This window comes from Nasonia vitripennis, chromosome 3 (assembly GCF_009193385.2).
Source record: "Nasonia vitripennis strain AsymCx chromosome 3, Nvit_psr_1.1, whole genome shotgun sequence".
Lineage (NCBI taxonomy): Eukaryota > Metazoa > Arthropoda > Insecta > Hymenoptera > Pteromalidae > Nasonia > Nasonia vitripennis.
In genome coordinates, this window is record NC_045759.1 from 12,234,820 (window position 1) to 12,255,228 (window position 20,409).

Consider the following 20,409-nt stretch of genomic DNA (forward strand, 5'->3'; position numbering starts at 1 on the left):
CGCCTATAATCTGTGCTCCTCTCCTCACCGATGACAACGGAAACGGCTGGCAAGTTCAATGAACTGAGAGAGTCAACAACAACAACAACGGATTTCCTTTTATCAAAAGTACAAAAAGAGACGAACGGATATGTGTTGGTGTGTCAGTGTGTGTATGTGTGGCTGGGTGTACTCGTGTCGGCTGTACTCCGACGAACGCAAAAGAGACGCTGATCATATACATTTCGCAGGCCAGAGTCGCACTGTCTTTTGGAATAGCCGCCTTTTTCGCTCTCAACTCTCGTGTCCATCGCCTCCTCTCACTCCTCTTAATTATCCTTTAAAAGTTTAATACGCGGCCTGCCTCCCCCAACATCGTTAACGCATGCTGCTGGGACCAGCTCAGCCGAATCTAGTGTTTTTTATTTATTTTTTTTTTCTTCTTTTCTTGTTTAAGTTACGGTAAAAAATAGCGTAAACGGCACTGTATTAGGAAGAAGCAAAATACACGTTACATTCTCATTATTTTTATCGTTGATAAATGCTATAGTACTTTTTTAATTTATTTTTCTTAAAAATCTCCCGCATCATCACCTCGTCTGGTCTGGATGTTCGTACCGATCTGACTCGTCATCGATTCATATTCACTCCCTTTTCCCCAATAGGTTCATTCTCCGCGCCTTCGCCGCATTTGCTGCTTCAATCAATAGTATTATCGTTTATAAGTAATATCGCTATTTTTACAACACTGGGAGCCCGACGACCGTCGGCTCCCGATCAAAAAACTTGTTAACGCTTTCTCCCTCTCTTTCTCTAGCACACACGCACGCGCTCCCGCAGTCGTTCGCACTCGTTGAAATCTCTAGCAGGTAAAACGAGTTATCTTATTTTTTTTTTTTTTTTTTTGTTCTCTAATGTACAAGCGCGAGGCAAAGTCGAGTTACGCGTCTGCGTTATCCGCGACAACAAAGGCGGGTCCATCATACAGCAGACGGTGCGGCGATCGGTCAAAAGAGAAAAACTTTGATCGCCAGCTGACCGTCGCTTGCAAAAAAACGATTGGGAAACCCCGAACAATTAATTGATTGATCGACTTGTAAATGCCAGTCGACAAATTGAAAGATATCGTTTCCAATGCTATGACGACGATCGCAAAACGGCGCGACTTTGCCCCGCTTTTTTCCAACGCCTCGACTTCCTCCCTTCGAAAGGTACAATTCTAGAATGTGTGTGTGTGTGTGTGTGTCTGTCTTATTGTGTGTATGTATATATAAACTCGTCAAAGAGTCTCCTCGTTATTTTTTGTCGTAACCCCCTTCTACTCGCTCGCACAAATCATTCGCTCCGCGCGGCATTACTCTTGCTCTCAGCTCGCTCCCTGCTTTAAAAACTACGCAATGCGCCTAAAGTGATGGCTTACGTTTCTAGGATCCTCGTTAATAATTGAATCGGATAAATTAATACTCGTAACTGTGTAGGTTTCATCTTTTCTCCCTACCTAGGCTAGACTCCGACGGAAAAATATATTTATAAAAAGTTTTTAATGTATTATAATTATATCATTATTTCATATTATATATATATATATATATATATATATATATATATATATATATATATATATATATATATATATATATGTGTATATATATTTATATATATATTTATATATATTTATATATTTATATATATTTATATATTTATATACGTTTCAAGCGTTCTATATATTATACTAATTCTCTACTTAATAACTAAGCTCTCGCATATTCTCGAAAAACTCATACGTGATTCAGCAACTTTTTTCAGCCTGTCTAATACCTATCTCTTATGTTCTCCGTCGCTCTTCTTATAATTACTTTTTTTCAATTTACTTTGTTCTCTCTTTCTCGTCGACTTTGCGCGCGCAAATCGCAGTGAACTAGCTGTGCCCTTTGCGTTTTCTTTCTTCAATTGTTTTCCCGTAAATATATGATACAGACAGATAGCTCGAGTGAAAATCTCGGAAGGAAGCGACGCCCGAAAATCTGCTGGTCGGACAAAAAACACTGTTTTTGGATGGAATCCGTTGCTTCTGGCCCATCTTTGACGGGTTATATAAATCGAGTCGACGTTTTCATTTCGCACGACGCTTCCCTTCCAAGGAACTGCGCAAAGTTTTTCGACTTTTTTTATTTTTGTTAATTATGTGTCCCCCAACTAGTGTTTGTATTTAATTTTTCGCAACATGATTATTAAAACTTGTTAATACAACTCGTTAATTTTAACTTCTTATCTGATCGCTCACGTTCTTTCGTTCTTCTCGCTTCTCACTCTCTTTTAAAAATTCAACGCAAATATCGTCTTGTGCCTGATGTATAAAGTAGTGTGTGTTATCGTGAACTATAAATAGTATCCATGTTCTTCCCCACGATAAATTAAATAAAGTGTGGGCCACCGTTAAACTCGATACTGTATACAAGCGATGAACAGCATTCAATTCATTCAAAAGTTCATGCAAAAATATACATATTTTTTTTTTTTTTTTTTTTTTTTTTCATTCATTTGTTCGAGCATGAAAACGGAAATCCTAATGAGGTGACGATGAAAATCAAACTGAATTAAAAATGTTTTATCGGTCATTTTGTTACTTCAAGTTTGCATTGCGTAATGGAAATTTAAAGGGTTTTCAAGAGACAAAATCTGCTCATCGCTACTTTATGCCAATGTATATACATATTATAAATACGGTAAATTAATCACTGTAATTTTTGTGCGCCTTCTCTCTGTAACGATAATCATCACAATAATCAACGATAGCCTAAGTATATAGTTGTAACATCTTTGGTATCATGCCTGAGTCCTTCGTTTATTCATCAAATATTAAATGAGAAGTAGGAAATAATCCGAAACAAATACAAGAAGACTTTTTTTAAATGCGCAAGTTAATTTTTGGGAGAAATGGCAGCTTCAGTTTTTTCGTATGTTCGTATTTCATTACTATAGTCCGTTCTCTCGTATTCTTCACTTATTTTACATCTACAAACACGCCGATTTTCAAATATCGTAAATTTCAAACAACAGCACAATGACAAATAGAATATTTGAAATCTCATCAACTCTTACGATTCTAACAGTTTGACTTAAAAGGTCTCTGTCTCTGTACAATGAACATCCTTCTTCGATAAATAAAGTCTCTACCGAAAGACTCAGGTGGACTCATTCGTATGGTATTGGACTTTACCTAGCAAAAAGCGAAGTCTTAAGCAGTGTTACGATTTCGGCATTATAATTTCAAGTTTAAATGTTTGGAGTAATTATAAATGTCTGTAAAAAGTCAAATTCTTCAAAAAATCATTCGCTTATGTTTTTTTGATATACGATTGATATTGTATAATAACAAAAATGTGATATTTTTTTTAGAGGAGTGGCTCAAATGCACTCGTCTTGAATTCTACCAGTCTCTTGATATTTTTTTATTTTAAAAATCACGCGACACAAAAGTCGCCATAGGTGCGCATATCTGGGGCTCGTCCACGCGAAGGAAAAATAAAAAACAACTTGTGACCATCAAAAATTCATTGTTACATTTTTATCGTCAAAATAAAAGAAAATAATAGAAATCTATCTTTAAATATACATATTTCGTTTAAATAATATATGGTAAGGTTTGCTTATCAACAAATTATAACTTAAAATTACTTACGTACAAGTCTACAAATACAAACAAAAAAATTACAAACATACAGATAAACGAGGTTCTGACTACAGAATTGAGTTAAAATTAAAAGAAAAAAGTTTCTTCGCGCAGTCTCGCAGTCTCGAAATTCAGAAAGTAATGTCATGAAAAGTTTGTACTGTCCGTCAAAAAAATAAATAAATAAAAAATGCTTTGTTCTACAGAAAAAAAAACTTGAATAAAATTTTACTCAAGGCTCATCCGCAGCTAATGGTTCGTTCAGTCTTATATTTATCATTTATTTTTTGTTTGTTCTATTTAAATCGTTGTTGCGGACGAGCGTAGCCGATGCATGCATTTCGCAACAACTCTATAACTGCAAATTTGCAGTTGTATAAGAGATGCGTGTGTTACTGTGTGGTGTTTTAGATATTTATTCGTGTTAGACGTACTCAAGCTCTACTGTTTTCAAATCGAATCATTCCTGATCTTTCGTTAAACATCTACGTTTGAAATTCAAATGCATTAACGCATTTTTATGCTAATATTACAAGGTGATCTCATATTATGATAATCGTTAATATTTATTTTTAAAAAATACGAGCCGTAAACAGAAGAGCTTGAAATGCGTATTACTTTCCTTTTATTGTAAACGTCCCATAAACTGTTGCAATCAATGTAGATTTATTATAAGAAAAATTTTGTCCCAAGAAAAATTACCCAAAGAGAGCGTCAGTAAGATTTTTTAAAAGAAAAATCCGTCACATCATCCTCTTCCACAAACTTTTCTTCCGTTCGCCTAGAAAAACATCTCGTCATATAGAATATATCACATATGCGTTACTTCTAAACACACTGAAATAAGAAGCACTTTAAGATAGATGTCTACATGCACCATCCGGCCCAGAATAGATGGACTAATTTTTCGTTTTTTCTTACTCGTTTTTCTTTATCATTTCCCTCACTCTCGTATAACTCGTAACTGATGTAGTATAAGGTTTTTTTATAATAATATATGTGTAATTATTATGTACATATCAAGCCTCACTTGCTCTGATCTCAAAAAATCTTAAGACGAACACTCTCATTCTTTCTCTTGCACTCGCTCCTTCAACTATTTACGTATATATGCGAGTGTTCGAAACGCGCGTTTCCGAAACGTACAAAAACTAAGTATCAACCTTTGGATATTTCGATAACAAGTCAATGGATGTTTCAAAGTTTATTATATGGAATTTCAGTTTTTACTTATTTCTTATCGGACCACTTTCGGCCTATCGCTCGAGTTTTTCATTCTTTCACTTAGTCATCATGCTCTAAGCAAGCCTAATAGCTTAGATGAAATAAATAAACCATAAAACGTGGGCAATCTCCACGTTTTTATACAACACAAATCTACGAATCATGCGAATGTCAAGATGTTTAGCCCATATTTCAAGAAAGCGCTTTACGTTTTATCAGTATTACGAACGATTGCACACCGACAATGAGACCTTGTAGATCAATAAACTTAATTCACAATAATAAACGCATCAGTTGGTTTTCAGAATGAAAGATTATTAAAATTAATACAACAAAATAATATTATTCAACGCAAATATAAATACGCAAGTCCCCGGACTTATCGGAATATAGTTTATGTCATTAACACACTTTGGCTTTAAAAATCTGTCGACACATCTTGACATGTCGAAGCGAAATCCATCGAAACTCATCGCAAGTACAAAGAAAATAAATCTCTCGACTAAACGGCTTTTCCATTCGTGCGATTTCTCCTTTTTTTCATGCAAAGCAGGAGCGACTCAAGAGTCGTACTCGGCTCAGAAAAATATTTGTCGCCGTTAGTAAAAATTTTTTTTCGCGACGTCGATTTTCAGCGTTAATTGACATGTCAAGTCGCGGCATAACTAGGCGATAATAATAATAATAAAAAAGTGGAGATTACTGTTTACTTTTGCATTCACTTAATTCTTATCAATACATAACTGTTTTTATATTAAGCCTAATTTTATAATCAATCGATCAATTACTTAGCATGGCTATATCTGTCACTCTGCTCACTTTTTTGCGTCCTTCAACAAACTTCCGCTAAAAATTACATACTAAGGGCGCGGAGGTGTCGTAAAATGACGATGGCCTGCTTTCGTGAGCTCCTTCGTCCTCTTCCTCCATCTTTCCACCTTTCTTTCTCTATCTGTTTCTTTTGTTTTGTCAGCGAAGGCTTGCGCTTCTTTATCTGCTCCCCAACAAGGAGATTCGCAAAAAGAGAAGGTTTATTGCACCGCATTCGCACGCGTAAACTTGGCAGTCGAAGATAAAAAAGGCCGCATCTGGGCTACTTTTTCACTTTTATTATTCTCGGGATCTATCCGCTGTCGTTCGTAAAGAAAACACGTCGCCCTCGAGAGAGTCTCCAGACACTTCAAGTCATTCATATATATATTTATATATTTATATTTATATAGGTAATCTAAGATACAAGGAATTAATTCTTAAGCGTTAATGTACAATTTTTCATATTATACAATTTTTTTGAAGTGTCGAAGTCACGCTCTCGAAGCGACCGAACGCAGCGAATGCGATTAATAATATGTACTTATCTCGAGCTCGTGCGGAGCAATAAAGATTCTCAATAATCTTAGTTTTGGAACCTATTATAAATTGCACATCGCTATCAACAATACGCACTTATTAAAACGAAGAGGAAGTTCAAAATTAAGAAAAGGGGTAATAAATTGAAGCTCCAAGTTTAAGATCACGGTATTGCGAGAAACGGTTTATGCAATGGATCATTGCTCAATCATTCATAACGTATAATTACAAAAAAAAACCTATCGTGATTATGCATGTTTGGCAGTTATCAGTTACTAAATACTTTCGCTAATTGCTTTTGTATTCTTAAACTCGAAGCTACGGTATAAATTAGATAAATCACCGGCATAAAAAAATGTACATCATAAATGATCAAACACGACCCTTACGATCTTCGTAACGGAGCATCGGTTAAAACTCTCAATGTGGCAGTAATATCAGCTTATGATCGATCGAATGCAAAAGTCAATTTCTTAAAGACTTCAACAGTACTAAATTTGTTTTCATCGTTACAAATTGCAGTACGAATCAAAAATCCCATGACTTTCATTTATCGATGCATAGCTTGTTGATGATATTTAAAATCGGCTTATCGACGAAAGAAGTTCATTATAATTTACAAGTTTCGTATGAGTAAAAAACAAATTTTTTCATTTCTAGCAGAAAGGCCTAAATACTCCACATCTAAAATTTTGTCGATAACAAATGACTTTTCCATCGTCGATAAGAGCACATCCAAGAGAGATACAAACATAAAGCGCGTATATTTCCATATACGCGATTAAAAGTTGAGTCGGCGTTTGGTCGAACGATGAAAGCAATATTTCTTCAAAAATGCAGGAATTCACGAAGAAAGAGTATTTGTTATATTTACAAAACTTTGAAAGTTAATAGGTACGTTAACGCGAAAATTGAGTGATGAAATCGCAATTCCTTTTTAAAAAATATCTCCAGACTAATAATCGCACTAATGTGCGTCTGTCCATCCGGATGATGAATGAGCGCGCAATTCGACCAAACACCCGGCTCAGCGCATGGACAAAACGAAAACAAGTGATTAAGTCAACCGCGGCTCATACAGCGATGCGCGATGTGATTATTATTATTAGTATTAGTAGTAGTAGTGTCAGCGAACGCGTACGAGGGACACTCGTCGCGGCAATAATGATCGATCATCCCCGGCTCGGACGCATCCGGAGCTGCTGCTTCGTCGTCATAGTTGTCCTGCTGGCACTATGACCGATAGATGAAGCTGCAGGGCGGCGTGGGCGGAGGCGGCGAATTGTTGCCCTGGATTATGTTATTGCTACCCTGGCCGGGTTGACTGCCATTGCCACCCAGTGGCACGAGGGTGGGTGACGGCGAGGAGGAGGGCGGCGACGGTGAGCTCGAAGACATGCTTGACGGCGGTGACGGCGATTCGATTCCACGGCCACCTGCAAACATTGCGCACGCTCGTTAGACATACACTCATCGAATCATCCGAGTCTCAGAGAAGAAGAACAATGACGCAATGATTGCGACAAAAGGACTTACCTAGTGCTAAATCACGAGTCGAGTGACCCTGGTGATGGCCATGATGATGACTGCCCGACCTGTGGGACGAGCTGCCGTTACTGTTATTTCCGCCGTTATTTCTCGAGCCCGACTGCGCCTGTTGCTGCTGCTGGCGGTGTTGGCTGCGCGCGGGCCTGCCCAGACTGCGATGGCGGCCCTGAGCGGCCGCAGCCTGAGCCGCCGCTGCGGCTGCCGCAGCTGCTGCATTACATCCCCCCTCCTCGCTCGTTTCTCAGAGATAAACCTTCTTGACGCTGCGCGTCGTGGCGAAGCCATCCTGGCGCCGGTAGGCCTGGTCGCCCTGGTGCGAGCGCAGCGTGCCGAAGTTGTCGGCCCGACCGGTCGGGCCTCTGTAGCCGTAGCCGTCCGGGAACTGGAACAGCGTCTCGGCCGGAGTTGGCGGAGGCTTGCGCATCGTGCCCTTGGGCGAGTGCATCTTTGGCGGCTGGGGTACCAGGACTGGTTCCGCGTACGTCACTTCTTCTTGGGGCAGGAGCTTGGGCTCCGGTGCGAGGCGACTGCAATTTTCAACAAGCGCCAAGGTCAGTCGAGTGAAATATAAAACTATTCGTTGATTCGAATGCAGAGCAGCTTGAAACGAACCTGTTGACGTTCTGCCTCTGTTCGAAGTACTCGTACTCCGTATCGGGATAGGGCATGTTGTCGTCTTCATCTTTTCTGCACTTTCTGCCGCATAAGTAACCGGCAGTGAAGCCAACGAGAAGCGCTGCCAAGGCGCCTGCCACAACTGCCATCACCAGCGTCTCAACGGAGTACTGCGGTGGGGGCGAATCAGCCGCCGAAACTTCTGGACCTGAAGGAAAATAATCAAGGCATACCTTTAACTCTGATGGTCTTCCATAGGGACGAGACGTCTCGAAGTAGCAATAAGAACTCACCGGAATTGCTCTGCTCCTCATCTTGCATAATATTGATGATCTCGCCACCTTGGCCTTCCTTGTTCGAGGCCATCGAGTCCTGGGGGAACTTGTTCTGGTTAGCCGATATGGCACCGACGCTACCGGCGTCTTTGTTCATGCTTTTGCCGGGCGGACAAGAGGCGTGAAGCCCCGTGGCAACGCTTTGCAGGAAACGGCTCGCGTCCGTCGCAACTGGGCCCACCAGCGCACGACACTTACCGTCCACGCGGTCCCAAGCGCAATACGGATCCTGCAACGCCACGCACTCGCCTGCAAAAACAAATCGGATCGTTGAATCATCGTTGTGCGTTCTCACTGATGGTAATTTTGTTGTAGATTCGTAGTATTCACAGAAAACAATGAAACCGCCCGAGATTGGCGCTTCCGAAAACTAGACGGATTAAAGCAATACGAGCACGACGTTGGAAGGCATAAATTTGAATTAATCATTTCTTAAGAGAGTTTCGTAATAGTCAACTTTTGTAATACTCCGCCGAATAAATCCAGCGCTCCGGATACACAGCGTTCTATTGTTTTCGCATTACGAAGAGCTCGCGCGCGCCCGCGCGTGAACCGAAACTTGTTTCAATGGAGGCAATGAAGCTTGGCGAAAACTTGCATTTCGGATTGCTTTCAAACTCGTGCCGTGCCGCGTTATTCCAGCGAGTTCCTAAAATTGCAATAAAAATACAGCCGAGGCGCGATATTGTTTCATCAACGTTCCAGAGTCACGGGAGTGTAACAAAAACTCGTAATTCATCTAGATTTCGGAGAGGCTCGGAAACACTCACCGCAGGAGAGTATTCTGTCGCTGTAGCAACGGTGTAGCCTGAGGGCTTGAACTTGGCTGTCGGCGATGACGACGAGCCGACCGTCCTCGAGGCCGTCGCCGGCCTGCGTCGCCCTGACAACCTTGATGCCACGCACCGGCACCGTCGCAGGGAACGCCTGTATCTCCTCGATCACCACCGGGCTGACCTTGTCCTTCGAGTCGGCGGACTCGGCGTTGACCGCTTTGATTACCTTTCCGTTATCCGTGCCGATGAACAGCACGTCGTAGGTCTTGCCCCCCGGCGTCTTCACTTGCGGGTCTACCGTGATCTGCGTGAATCTATAGCTGTGGACAGGAGAGGGGTGTTTTTTATGCGATTGCACTTCGATGTTTGCTTTCGAAAAATCCATGAATATCGAAAAGCCTTTACAAAGTTTTGCTGTATGATTTCGAAAAGCATACTGAAAGGGCAAACATTTATTTAATTCGCGAATATCTCTGTTCCGGGAAAACGCAACGAAATTCCCCCCTTGCACGGCATGCCAATATCGATAGTGCGTGCTGCTGTTCGAATGTTTGTTTTCTCAATTTGTTACCTTTTCTAAAATTCCCCGAGATACTCGTAACTGGTAAAAATTTGCTGGTAAAAAATAAATGAAACAAAACGAGCAAATGAAAATATTGATTGCACTCACTGGAAACTGGTGCGTATGACAATGGGCTGCCCGAAGAAGCTCCTGACCGACTCGTCCATGAGCGAATGGCTCTTGATGAAATTCAGCGTCAAGTCCGGCAGGGTCCTCGAGTCGTTGGCGCACTGTCCAGGTCTGGGGTCGGGCACCTTGGAGCTCTGCACCGGCAGCCAATTGGAGTTCAAGGCGCTTTGTTCCTTGAAGTTGCCCTCGAACGTGTCGGCGATGTCTTGGAGCGAGAACGCGCAGACGGCCGAGCCGCTGATACTGTTCACCGGCGTGGTGAATGTGCCGTAGATCAACTGGGCCGAGACGCCGCCGTAGACGCCCGATATCAGCTCCGTCGTGGATTCTGCATTCGAAAGCATAACATATCGTTTGATTTTCCGGAGCCCAACGCGCATCGTAACGTTTTGACTGCCGGGGGATACGTCTTTCCCGTCCCTCAGACAGCCCTCAGCGCGACGATGCAAACTTTTTAGTACACAAGGTGAAACTTTCTTCGACCCTTCTAAACGTATAAAACTGCGAAACAACAGCACTCGAGAAATCGAAAAGAAGTATATTTGAAGTTTGGAATTTCCACGCACGAGCGCGGACAGAACTGTCGCGTGTAAAAAAGTTGTACGGCGAGTTTTTTTTTAAATTGAAAAACTCGATAACAATCGCATATAAAGCACAAAGGCGCCACTTTTACGCCCGATACGTACTTGTAGCGAGTTGGAAAGGAATCGTAATACGTCGGCGCGGTGCTCGATCACACACACACACACACACACACACACAGACTGTCCAGCTGTCGATAAACTTACGTATTTCATTGAAGTAAAATGGAAAGTCTCCGGTCACGGAGCAGTTGAGGCGAGACTTAAGGAAAGACGTCCACCTATTGCGAAAACGGTGCGGCCCGCCTCGGTCGTATTTGCAGACTCTCGCCACTCGCGAGTAGACCGCCTGTAATCAAGGGCAGAGGGGGAAAGCGTCATTAATCGTTTCGCCTCACACTCGACACATCGCAGGTCATGCGAGATCGAATTTTTATTCGCAGCCGAATTAAATGGGCGTGCGGAATATTCAGAGACAAGAGAAAAATGGCAGCGGCATTTCCTCTTCACGCTTGCGCTTTGCATAATTTCGAGATTTCGCTCGGGCAATTTTTCGTATAGCTGCACGTCTAATAAAAGAATACCGCCGCCCACTTGTTTGAATTTTCATGAGGAAGCCGCGTCAGCCGAGAGAAAGAGAGCGGATATCCTCTCTCACTTATGAATACAAATGATCAATGCAAATGAAACAAACCTTGCCGCAGTTGATGTACTCGACGGCCGTTTCCCTGAAGAAGAAGTACACGAAGTCACCCTGCGTCATGGAGCTCACGAAATTTGGTGCTGAAAGAGAGAAGATGCGGAGAAATTAGGTCAGCTAGCGTCGCAGTCGTATACGTATATAAATGGTAAACAAATTTGAATAACGCGTACAGCGCATTTGAATTTACTCCATTTCCCCGATGGTATACAGTATTCGACTAACGCGCGATCGACGCGGAAAGTAAAGTTTTCGCGGATGAGACGTGGAAAAATGGGTCGATCTCGCGTGGCTCGACAAAAGAAAAGAGGAAAGAGACAGAGAGAGATATACAGTTAGAGAGAGAGAGAGAGAGAGAGAGAGAGAGAGAGAAAGAAGCAACGAGGAGGCGGTGTCAAGGTATCAAGTCGGGATTCGAAAAGTGGATAAAAGTATCTCCGTAGTTTTCTAGATTAAAAGGTGAACAGGGTCGTTAATCCAGTGTTCGAGAAACTTTTCCCATTAGGCATTCTCGAGGATCATTCGCGATTGACGCTAATTGGCGAGCGGTAATAGAGGAAGAAAGGGTGAGCGGGAGGAAACGCGAGTAAGTAAGAGATTAGACGAAAAATAGAGATACTGAACGTGAAAAGTCGTTTATCTGCTTCGACGTTGATTAATTTTTTTCCCTTGTGATTAGCCGGCGTTCGAAATAAAAAATCGATGATTTAATCTGTACGCAGAGATGCGAAGCAACAAGGATATCGAATTGCAAACTCGATATCTCACCTAACTCGCATCCGTCCGATTATTTTCTCAGCTATTTCCGTATTCCGTGCATTTTGCAGCGAATAAAAGTTACATTTACGTAGAAGCAGAGAGTAATCATTTAAATTTCAAAATACAATTTAACTCGGAAAAGACGGCATTTTTTAACTCAATTTCTACTACTCCAATATTCCGAAATTACAGCTTTATTGGATTGGGGGCATGGAGATGAGACGGAGAGAATCGTTTCGTTATTCATACTCACCGTTCAGACTCATGGAGTCGTACTGCTCGGTCTGCAGCGGCTCCCTGTAAATTATCGGGTCCATTCCGGTGAAGTCGGCGACGGTCCCCGTGAAGAGCTCGCCGTCCACATAAACGTAGGTGCTGTTGTGCTGCGGGTCGTAGGGGCACAGGGCCTTGGCCAACTTCTCGCTGGTCATGCTGTAGTTGCCGGGATGCACGTCGTAGTTGCGGCACATGGGCTTGAACGCGTTGGTGCCGCAGACGAGGAGGCTGTTGCTGCCACTCTTGGCCAGGATGCGGATGTAGTTCTGACAGTCCTCGTCGTCCTTGCCCTTCATCTGGCACATCTTCACGTCCATGTCCGGCGAATACCACGTCAGACGCTGCTGCTCCGTCAGGTCGGTCAAACTGAGGTTGTGCACCAGGTTCCTGTTGCGGCACAGATTCGCGTTTCGCGTCAGTTATCAAGAATAATATATAGACAATTATGAGAGACCGACACTTTGGTGTCGAGCGCGGTATTACACTCGATGAATAACCCCGTCTAATTACTGGGTTTGCCGTTTATAATCCCATCTAACGCCTCGTCGCATGAGCATAACTGAGAAATGACGGGTAATAAGGATTCGTAATTTCATCATATCCGCATCTGATATTACTATCACGCGTGACAAAAGAGTTTGTTTAGTTCTTCGCTCGTCGCGGTGACCCGAATGACAAACTCGCATTAGAGAGATACCGACGAAGGAATAAATAGGGAGAACTGCAGTCGGCAGCCGGTGTAGACAAGTTTCGATCGCGCGCAGTGGAATAATTGAGAGGTGCAGCGCATCAGCAGCGGCGGCGACGGCGGCAGCAGCAGAAGTATATAGCTTGACGATTTAATCAGATTCCAGCGTTGCCCGCCACTCTAATTGCGGGCGCTCGATTTCGATCGCGCGGAATTGATAATGATTAGACGTGCTTCCGACTTTTAATTGATCGATGCTGTTCTTTTAATGGCCCGCCCGACCGTTCGCCGGCAGCGCCGAAGCTATACATTATTCCGGGGCGTGATTTGTCAGGCGATACGCCAACGACGACTTGGCAATTTGCTGATCTGACAATTTATACGCCTGCGATTGGACGCGCGCTCGCGGATAACGACCTTCTAACGTCCATAACGCGATTATAGCCGACGATGTACTCTCTGGACTTCGAAAAAAGCGCAAATCAACAACAATTATCACCCGCGCGGGGGCGTACTCTAGCTCCCAAAGAGCGTCGCGAGCAGCTGCGCGCACCGCTGAAATCCGCGCGCAGTCGCGAGCCTTGTGATCAAAGGATCCCCTGCTCTCGCAGTGCCGGCGGCGGCCTCGGTGGTTGCCGACGTTTAATATCTTCACGAGCGAGCATCATAAGCCGAGAATGCCACCATCCCTCTTGCGTACAAGGCAGACACGCTCGCGCGCGGAAAGATACAGGAGTTGCCGCGTTAATTATCGGCGGCGACGAGAGCAATTAGTGTAATCCGATCAATGCCGTCGACCGGCGTCGATCGAGCTTGCGATATCGGAGTTCATTCGTGCAGCGTGTGATTATGCCCCCCCCCCCCCAGCGGTGCGCGCTGGCCGCGTGTATGGACTGATTATCGCGCCTTCAGCGCGAGTCGAGGAGGGCGACGACGAGGGTTATTAAAAATGCGTGCGCAACGCCGGGGCCTAGTTATCGCAGCATTGTGTACGCGAGCTTTGCTGCTGCCGCTGGAACGGGGGTGCCGTTCGATTATTGAGCTTTCTCTCGTAGTCGGACGGACGGGACGTTTAACGATGCGTGCGCGCCGATGAACGCGAGGAGCGTGATTGGCCTGTTTGATCATATTCGCTGGCTCTGCGCGGTTTCGTTGATTTTCTTTTAATTCGCCTCGCGAAAAGTCGGAGCTCACCGAAGTGTTAAGTTCGAACGGTAAAAGAACGGCGAGATCGACTGCCCGCGGCGCTGAAACGCGATAAAGAAAGTATAAATCCAAGAAGGACCGACGTACTTTTTAATTAAAGCGTCCGTACGTTATACACGTAAAGCAGGCACATAATCTAGCGGCGATGCTGGAAGGAAGCGAGCGAGGCACAGCGCCACCGCACACATCTCTCCCCCGCTCTCCGCGCGTGTAATAATGTATGCATGTATTTACCTTCCGCCGACGAGTAGATAGCTGCCGTCTCTGAGCATAAGCCGAAAGTAGTCTGTGTGGGTCTCGTTGCCGGTGAACCTGAATACATCTTCCGCACCTGCGAACAAAAAGCGAACGGACGCCCCCGAGGCGAATGAGGAAAGCTTTTTTTACTCGTTTCAAAAGTGGAATTACTCCACTCCTTCGTCTAATTAGCCCCTCCCACCCCCCTCCCTCCCTCACTCTTTGGCTTCTGGAGAGAGTCGGTAACTTCCTTCCTCCTTCTTTCGGCCGACTTCTCCTTTTTTAAGCCGGCCTCTTCTTCTTCCCTCGCCAAGGTTACTTTATCCGGGCGGACAGCGCCCTGATAAGAATCCCGAAGCGAGATAAAGAGAGCAGGAGAAGTTCAGAGCCGGGAAAGAGACGACTTAATAACAACTAACAACTTTCCACCGAGATTGGCCAAAGGATGAAAGGGGCATATACTTGGAAAAACGCGAGGATGATTGAAAGCTTTATTTGCGCTCTCTGCGGCTAGCCGCCGAGATGCATCTCGTTGCCGTGGTGTACGCTCGCGCTTGCATTGATGATTACATTGCACGCGTTCGAACCGAGTTTGATTGTTGTATTTCAGCATTTATTGGAATATCGCGGGATACGCAATCGGCAAAAGGAGAGCGGAGCAATAGCGGCCCATCGATCGCGTACCGGCCGGGCTATATAGCGGGAAATTACGTATCGGGAAATTCATTTCTTTGCCCTGGGGATTACGTATACCCGCGCACCGAAATGCGCTGAAATTTCTTTTTATCAAAATTCAATTCAATGATGAATTGGCTCGGGAGTAAAATTTATGGCTCCACATTTTTCTCTCACTGCTATAACCGAGAGGAGAGCGGAGAGAAAGGTATATCTTCGTTTAATCCTATTCTCAACGATCGGGTAAATGTTTGAACACTTTGATTTTTCAATCGGAGGTCTTTTGTCGGCAACAGGAGAGCCGGTGATTCCGAGAACGAGTAATTACGTTTTTTACGCGGATCCTCTCGAGTGCTGAATGCGAATTAGGATTTTATTTTTAGTGTTGGGCTGATCGCGGAAGGAGAGTAAGCGGGGGATTGAAAAATTGGACTGATGAAGAGAGATGATCGTCGTATTCTTCGTGAAATACGACACGGCTCTCGACGCTTCTCTCTTATTGAGTTTCATTATATTTCCATCCTATTTTCGTTCGCCATTTATGGCATCTGAGTTATTAGACCCAATTGCAAAGAGCCAAAATGAAAAAAAGTTAGTCATTGGTCGAACTGCGCCTGCTTTCAACTTTTTTTCGCGTTTCGAAAACTGTTCGCTTGCAATATAATCTCCAGTGGAGCAGTAAAAATCTTCAAATTGAAATGAAGCCAGAAAAGTTTGTTGTTCCAGGCACGGGGGCGCACCCGGGCGCTTGGCTGTTGGGGCTGCCAAAAATAGCGCAAAACAAACGGCGGGCAATGTGAAAAAAAAAACAATGCAGTCCGTGGCAAAAAGGTATATTTCACTACAAACAAAACCAGATACACACGCGCACGCACACACACACGGATACCGCGCGCGTGAGATACGCAATCATCAGCCAGCGCGAATCCGGGATCGGGTATGAAAAAAAAAATAGCTGAGACTCGTTTGGCCGAAAATCCGGGGGGCGGAGGCGGCAATAACCGCTCGCCTGCGCGCGCGCGCGCATTCATGAAAAGCGCGCGAAGGAATCTCGCCGATATCCCACCAGCGGGTAGCAGCGACAAACGCATGAGCTGCTCCCGCAGCTCCGGCTCATAAATAGTCAAAGCCATAGCCCGGGCGTTTACTGCCCCGACAGGGCCCCGCGCGCGCAGCGAAAATCGTAAAATTCCTCTATACCCCCTTTGGCAAAGGATGCAGTGTGTACGCATACACAAAGGCCGCCGGGCGACAAACGTCAAGCGGCGCGCGGACCTCGGGACATCTACATTCGTTATCGGCAAATTAGCATGCGAATTTCGCGAACGCGCCCGCTCGTGGTATTAATCGAGATTTACGATGATTTTCGAGTCGGCCGCGATCAAAACGCCGCCGCGCGCTGACCATCGGACAGAGCGCGGCAGCTCTCTCTCCCTCTCTCTCTCTCTCTCTCTCTCTCTCTCTCTCTCTCTCTCTCTCTCTCTCTCTCTCTCTCTCTCTCTCGACGGGCAATCGTCGAATCGGCCGGCCGTCGCGCGCCGCACATATCGAATTGAATGGATGCGACGTGACTGGACTCGCGTCTGCTTGCACTTTGGACTAGCGCTCGCTGCTGCTTTGTTTGATCAAGGCAGACGCGCGTGTGCGCGGCTGTGGAGGCCCGGCCTTCATACCTCGTCATCTCGCGCAAATTGTTTGGCTGCAATACTGCTCGTTTTTTTTTTTGGAGCAAGATTTTAATCGTATTATTCTTGCATAATGCCGAAGGCGAGTACGTCAAAGATCTGTCACGGTGCGCAGCACAAGGGAGCTTGCATACAATGCCCGCCGAGCTTTTCAATCGCTCTCGCACATGCGCGGGCCGAGCTTACACGTAGCGTACACGTAGTACGGAAAAATATTGACAAGGGCCGAGAGTGCGGAGATAGGAGAGGAGAAAGCGAGCCCGGCGCCAGAGGAAAAAAGGAATTGTTTTACAAACACCGGAAGCGCTCCAGTTGTCGGTTTGTTCGGATTCCCTATGTTCTAGCTCTCTGTGTTTTTTTTATCCCTGTATGCTGTCGCTGTATGCAGCGCCGTTGCTCGAAGCCGTGTGTGTTACACGCAATAGTCTACGCGAAACCCAGAATTTTTAGTTCGTTATGCGCGGTTCCACCGATTTCCCTCCCCCACTCGTACGCAAGAGTGTGCAGCTTTGTTCCTCCTCGATGAAACGCGATGTTTTATTCGTCGCGACGCTGTAATAATAAGGTGTTGTGAATATTGAAACAAATTCGCGGGATTGCTGTTTTGGAACATTGTTTTTCAGAAGCCACAATCCTCTTATCGAACCAATCGCGCGACACGAGTAAAATTGGATTGGGCATTTTTATTGAAATCAATAGCAATGCGTGGTATGCTCCTGAGGTGTATTGCTGTGCAAAATATAGCCAAAACGCCTCTTCTCTGTAGGGGGTACGCTGTGTCCATTAGTCACACCAGAGATACACACGGCAGAGTCCAGACGGAGAATAAATTCTCTTTGAGATCGAGCGACGTACGCCCACGACGAGTCCGCGAATTACCTTTGAAATTAAAATCCCATTATCCAGCGGCAGATCTCCCGCGTCGGACGAACCGTTCGGCCCATTCCCTATATTTATATACGGACGAGAGAGAGAGAGAGAGAGAAAGAGAGAGAGAGAGAGAGAGATAGAGAGAGAGATAGAGAGAGACAGCCTCTCTTTTCGGCTTTTATCCAACGTGTGCGTCCGTCGAGTCGAGAGTGAAAAGAAAAATGCTCCCGCCTGTGCGCAGTGGTATACATCAACACTTCTATACGGCTCTTTTACTTACACAGCGAGCCGCGTGAGCGAGGATATCTGCAGATATAACCCGGCGACGCGAAAACTCGTCACTTTCAGAGAGCGCGGTGCCGAGTCCAGTCGTGTGTACAGCTACGTATTATACAGCAGCGCACCGAGGCAGAGTACAGCCGGGACAGGTTTTGATTCAGCCGGCTTTTTTTAGTTTTTTCGATAAATCCATATCGGAGGATTGCGTTCCCGCTGCCGCCGTCGTCGCTTTTTGTCGAGCGAGCCGGCTCTCGCTGATGCAAGGTCGCGCTGCGAGGAAAAAGGGTGCCTTTTGTTTGCAGTTTAAACGCGTGTATGCGCGCCGGCAAACCCATTTCCGAGCTGATGTTTTTAAATGAACGCTTTTGTTGCCGGCGGAGAATACAAGGAGATTCGCATGTTACATATAGATCGTTGCGTGTATACAACTTAGGAGCTTTTTCCTCGCTGCAGCGCGTGCTCGGAGCCAATTTCAATAGGGCTGCTCAATTCGATCGCGCATTTTAGGCCTTTTTCGACTGCAATTCTGGCCTAATTACTGACTCTTGTAATTTTGAGCGCAGCCTTTTTTCCGATTATTTCGCCGGCCGTTGTGATGAAGCTTCTGCAAAGTCCTTTGTGCCTCGCTTTCCGAAAAAGGTATATCGAATCGAACAAAATACGGAATATCCCCACGCGCGCACACACGGTATACGTGCATATTCTGAAAATTCCGAAAGTGCGAATTCTCCGCGTGACTATTCGAAATATTGGAATATTCAAATCCCCTCGAATCCCTCGTGTAATTTGAAGATTCAAAGAATATTTGAAAAAACTCGGGTTACTTGGCTTTATTGCGCTCAAAAGCATGCTGTATATAGCATTTGCAATTACTGCAAGAATGCAATATTTTCCTGCACGCAGGAGTCAGACTCGATCGTTCAAATCAATTCAATCAGATAATCAGACGAAACGACACGTGAGCTCGAGTACCTCGCCATTCTTTCGAAATTTCCTTGCGATGCATTCCGAAGGAGAAGGAAGCTCCCAAACGCCTTGGCCGCTTCGAAATCGATTTTGCGCGATAAAGCCGAGAGCGGTGGCGGCGAATGAGTAGGGAAGCGCGCCGAGCGCAATCTGCCGGCAACGACACGAATATGAGAGAGAGACACGAACGAATTTAGATTTTTCTTTTCTCCTCTCGTCGTGATTTCGAATGTTATTACTGCAGGTTCGTTTGAAAGCAAAAAATGTTTCCGGGAACGCATCTAATGCACGCGTCTATGCCAGAGAGTGTATACTTTTATTAAAAACCTTTCGCGCGAAAGATAGCCTAATTTTACAAGGAGCATTCCGTTGGCCTAGGAATTTCAATAAACAGACGTCGACGGCAGAGAGACAATATCAAATTGTCGCGCATGTGTATACGATCGCTATCTTGATATTCCCAGAGAGGCACTTGGGTCCAAAAACAGGATATGATAAAGCCATACAGACGTCGTCCAAAAAAGCAGCGGCAACAGCGCCAAAGAGACTGAAAAGAGGAGGAGCAGCAGCAGCAGCAACGGTATCGCGCAAGAAGAGTCTCTCCCCCTCTTTCTTGCGCTCGCCCGAGCGCATTCCGCGTACTCCGCAAGTTTTCCGATTGCGGCTATATAAGCGTTACACGCGCGTGTATACATGTACATCGCGAATACGCGGCGCGGTCGGGGCCTTATTAGCGTGGGAGAAGACGCGCCTGGAGAGAGAGAGAGAGAGAGAGAGAGAGAGAGAGAGAGAGAGAGAGAGAGAGAGAGCGAAGGAAAATCGAGACCGGCCTGCATCTGCTACCCACTTGCGGGATATATACGAAATGGCATCTGGGAGAAAGATGATATACACTCCAGCAGTACCAGCAGCGGTGCTGAAGTATCGTATCGACTTTCATGGTTTTGCCTTTCTCTCGATTTTCTGTCTTGCTCTCGTTTCTTCTTCTGCTTCTTCTGCTTCCTCTTCTTCTCATTCGGCGGGATTCGCCTTTTTATTCTTCGCGCGCGACGGGATACGTTTCTATCTGTCTCGGGGATTCTATACGCTGTTTTAAGAATGCTACTCTGCCTTCCGCGCGGTACATGGAATCTTGCACCGCTGCCATCGGGGGATTCCCTCAGAGGGAAGTGAATCGCGCGTGTTTGCTGGAACATACCGAAATCGATGCACCATTGCGGTCATTAACTTGAGAACGCCGCTTGTTAATACTTTTCCGCTTTGGTCATTTTTTATCATTCAAGTATTTCGTGCGCG

General features: G+C 45.0%; 1 protein-coding gene across 2 annotated transcripts in view; it reads right to left on the minus strand.

The window, feature by feature from the left end:
- Positions 1-1,835: 1,835 nt before the first annotated feature.
- LOC100114760 (semaphorin-1A) overlaps positions 1,836-20,409 on the minus strand; it is a 212,752-nt gene continuing 194,178 nt past the window's right edge. For both annotated transcript variants that reach the window (XM_008216231.4, XM_008216230.4), the window contains 10 exons: positions 14,636-14,732; positions 12,485-12,894; positions 11,467-11,555; positions 10,980-11,121; positions 10,171-10,519; positions 9,495-9,820; positions 8,683-8,973; positions 8,387-8,597; positions 7,763-8,301; positions 1,836-7,662 (listed from right to left, as the gene is read on the minus strand). In XM_008216231.4, the coding sequence (XP_008214453.1) occupies positions 8,016-8,301; positions 8,387-8,597; positions 8,683-8,973; positions 9,495-9,820; positions 10,171-10,519; positions 10,980-11,121; positions 11,467-11,555; positions 12,485-12,894; positions 14,636-14,732 (2,201 nt within the window). In that variant the 3' untranslated portion in view covers positions 1,836-7,662; positions 7,763-8,015. The remainder of the gene's footprint in view (positions 7,663-7,762; positions 8,302-8,386; positions 8,598-8,682; positions 8,974-9,494; positions 9,821-10,170; positions 10,520-10,979; positions 11,122-11,466; positions 11,556-12,484; positions 12,895-14,635; positions 14,733-20,409) is intronic.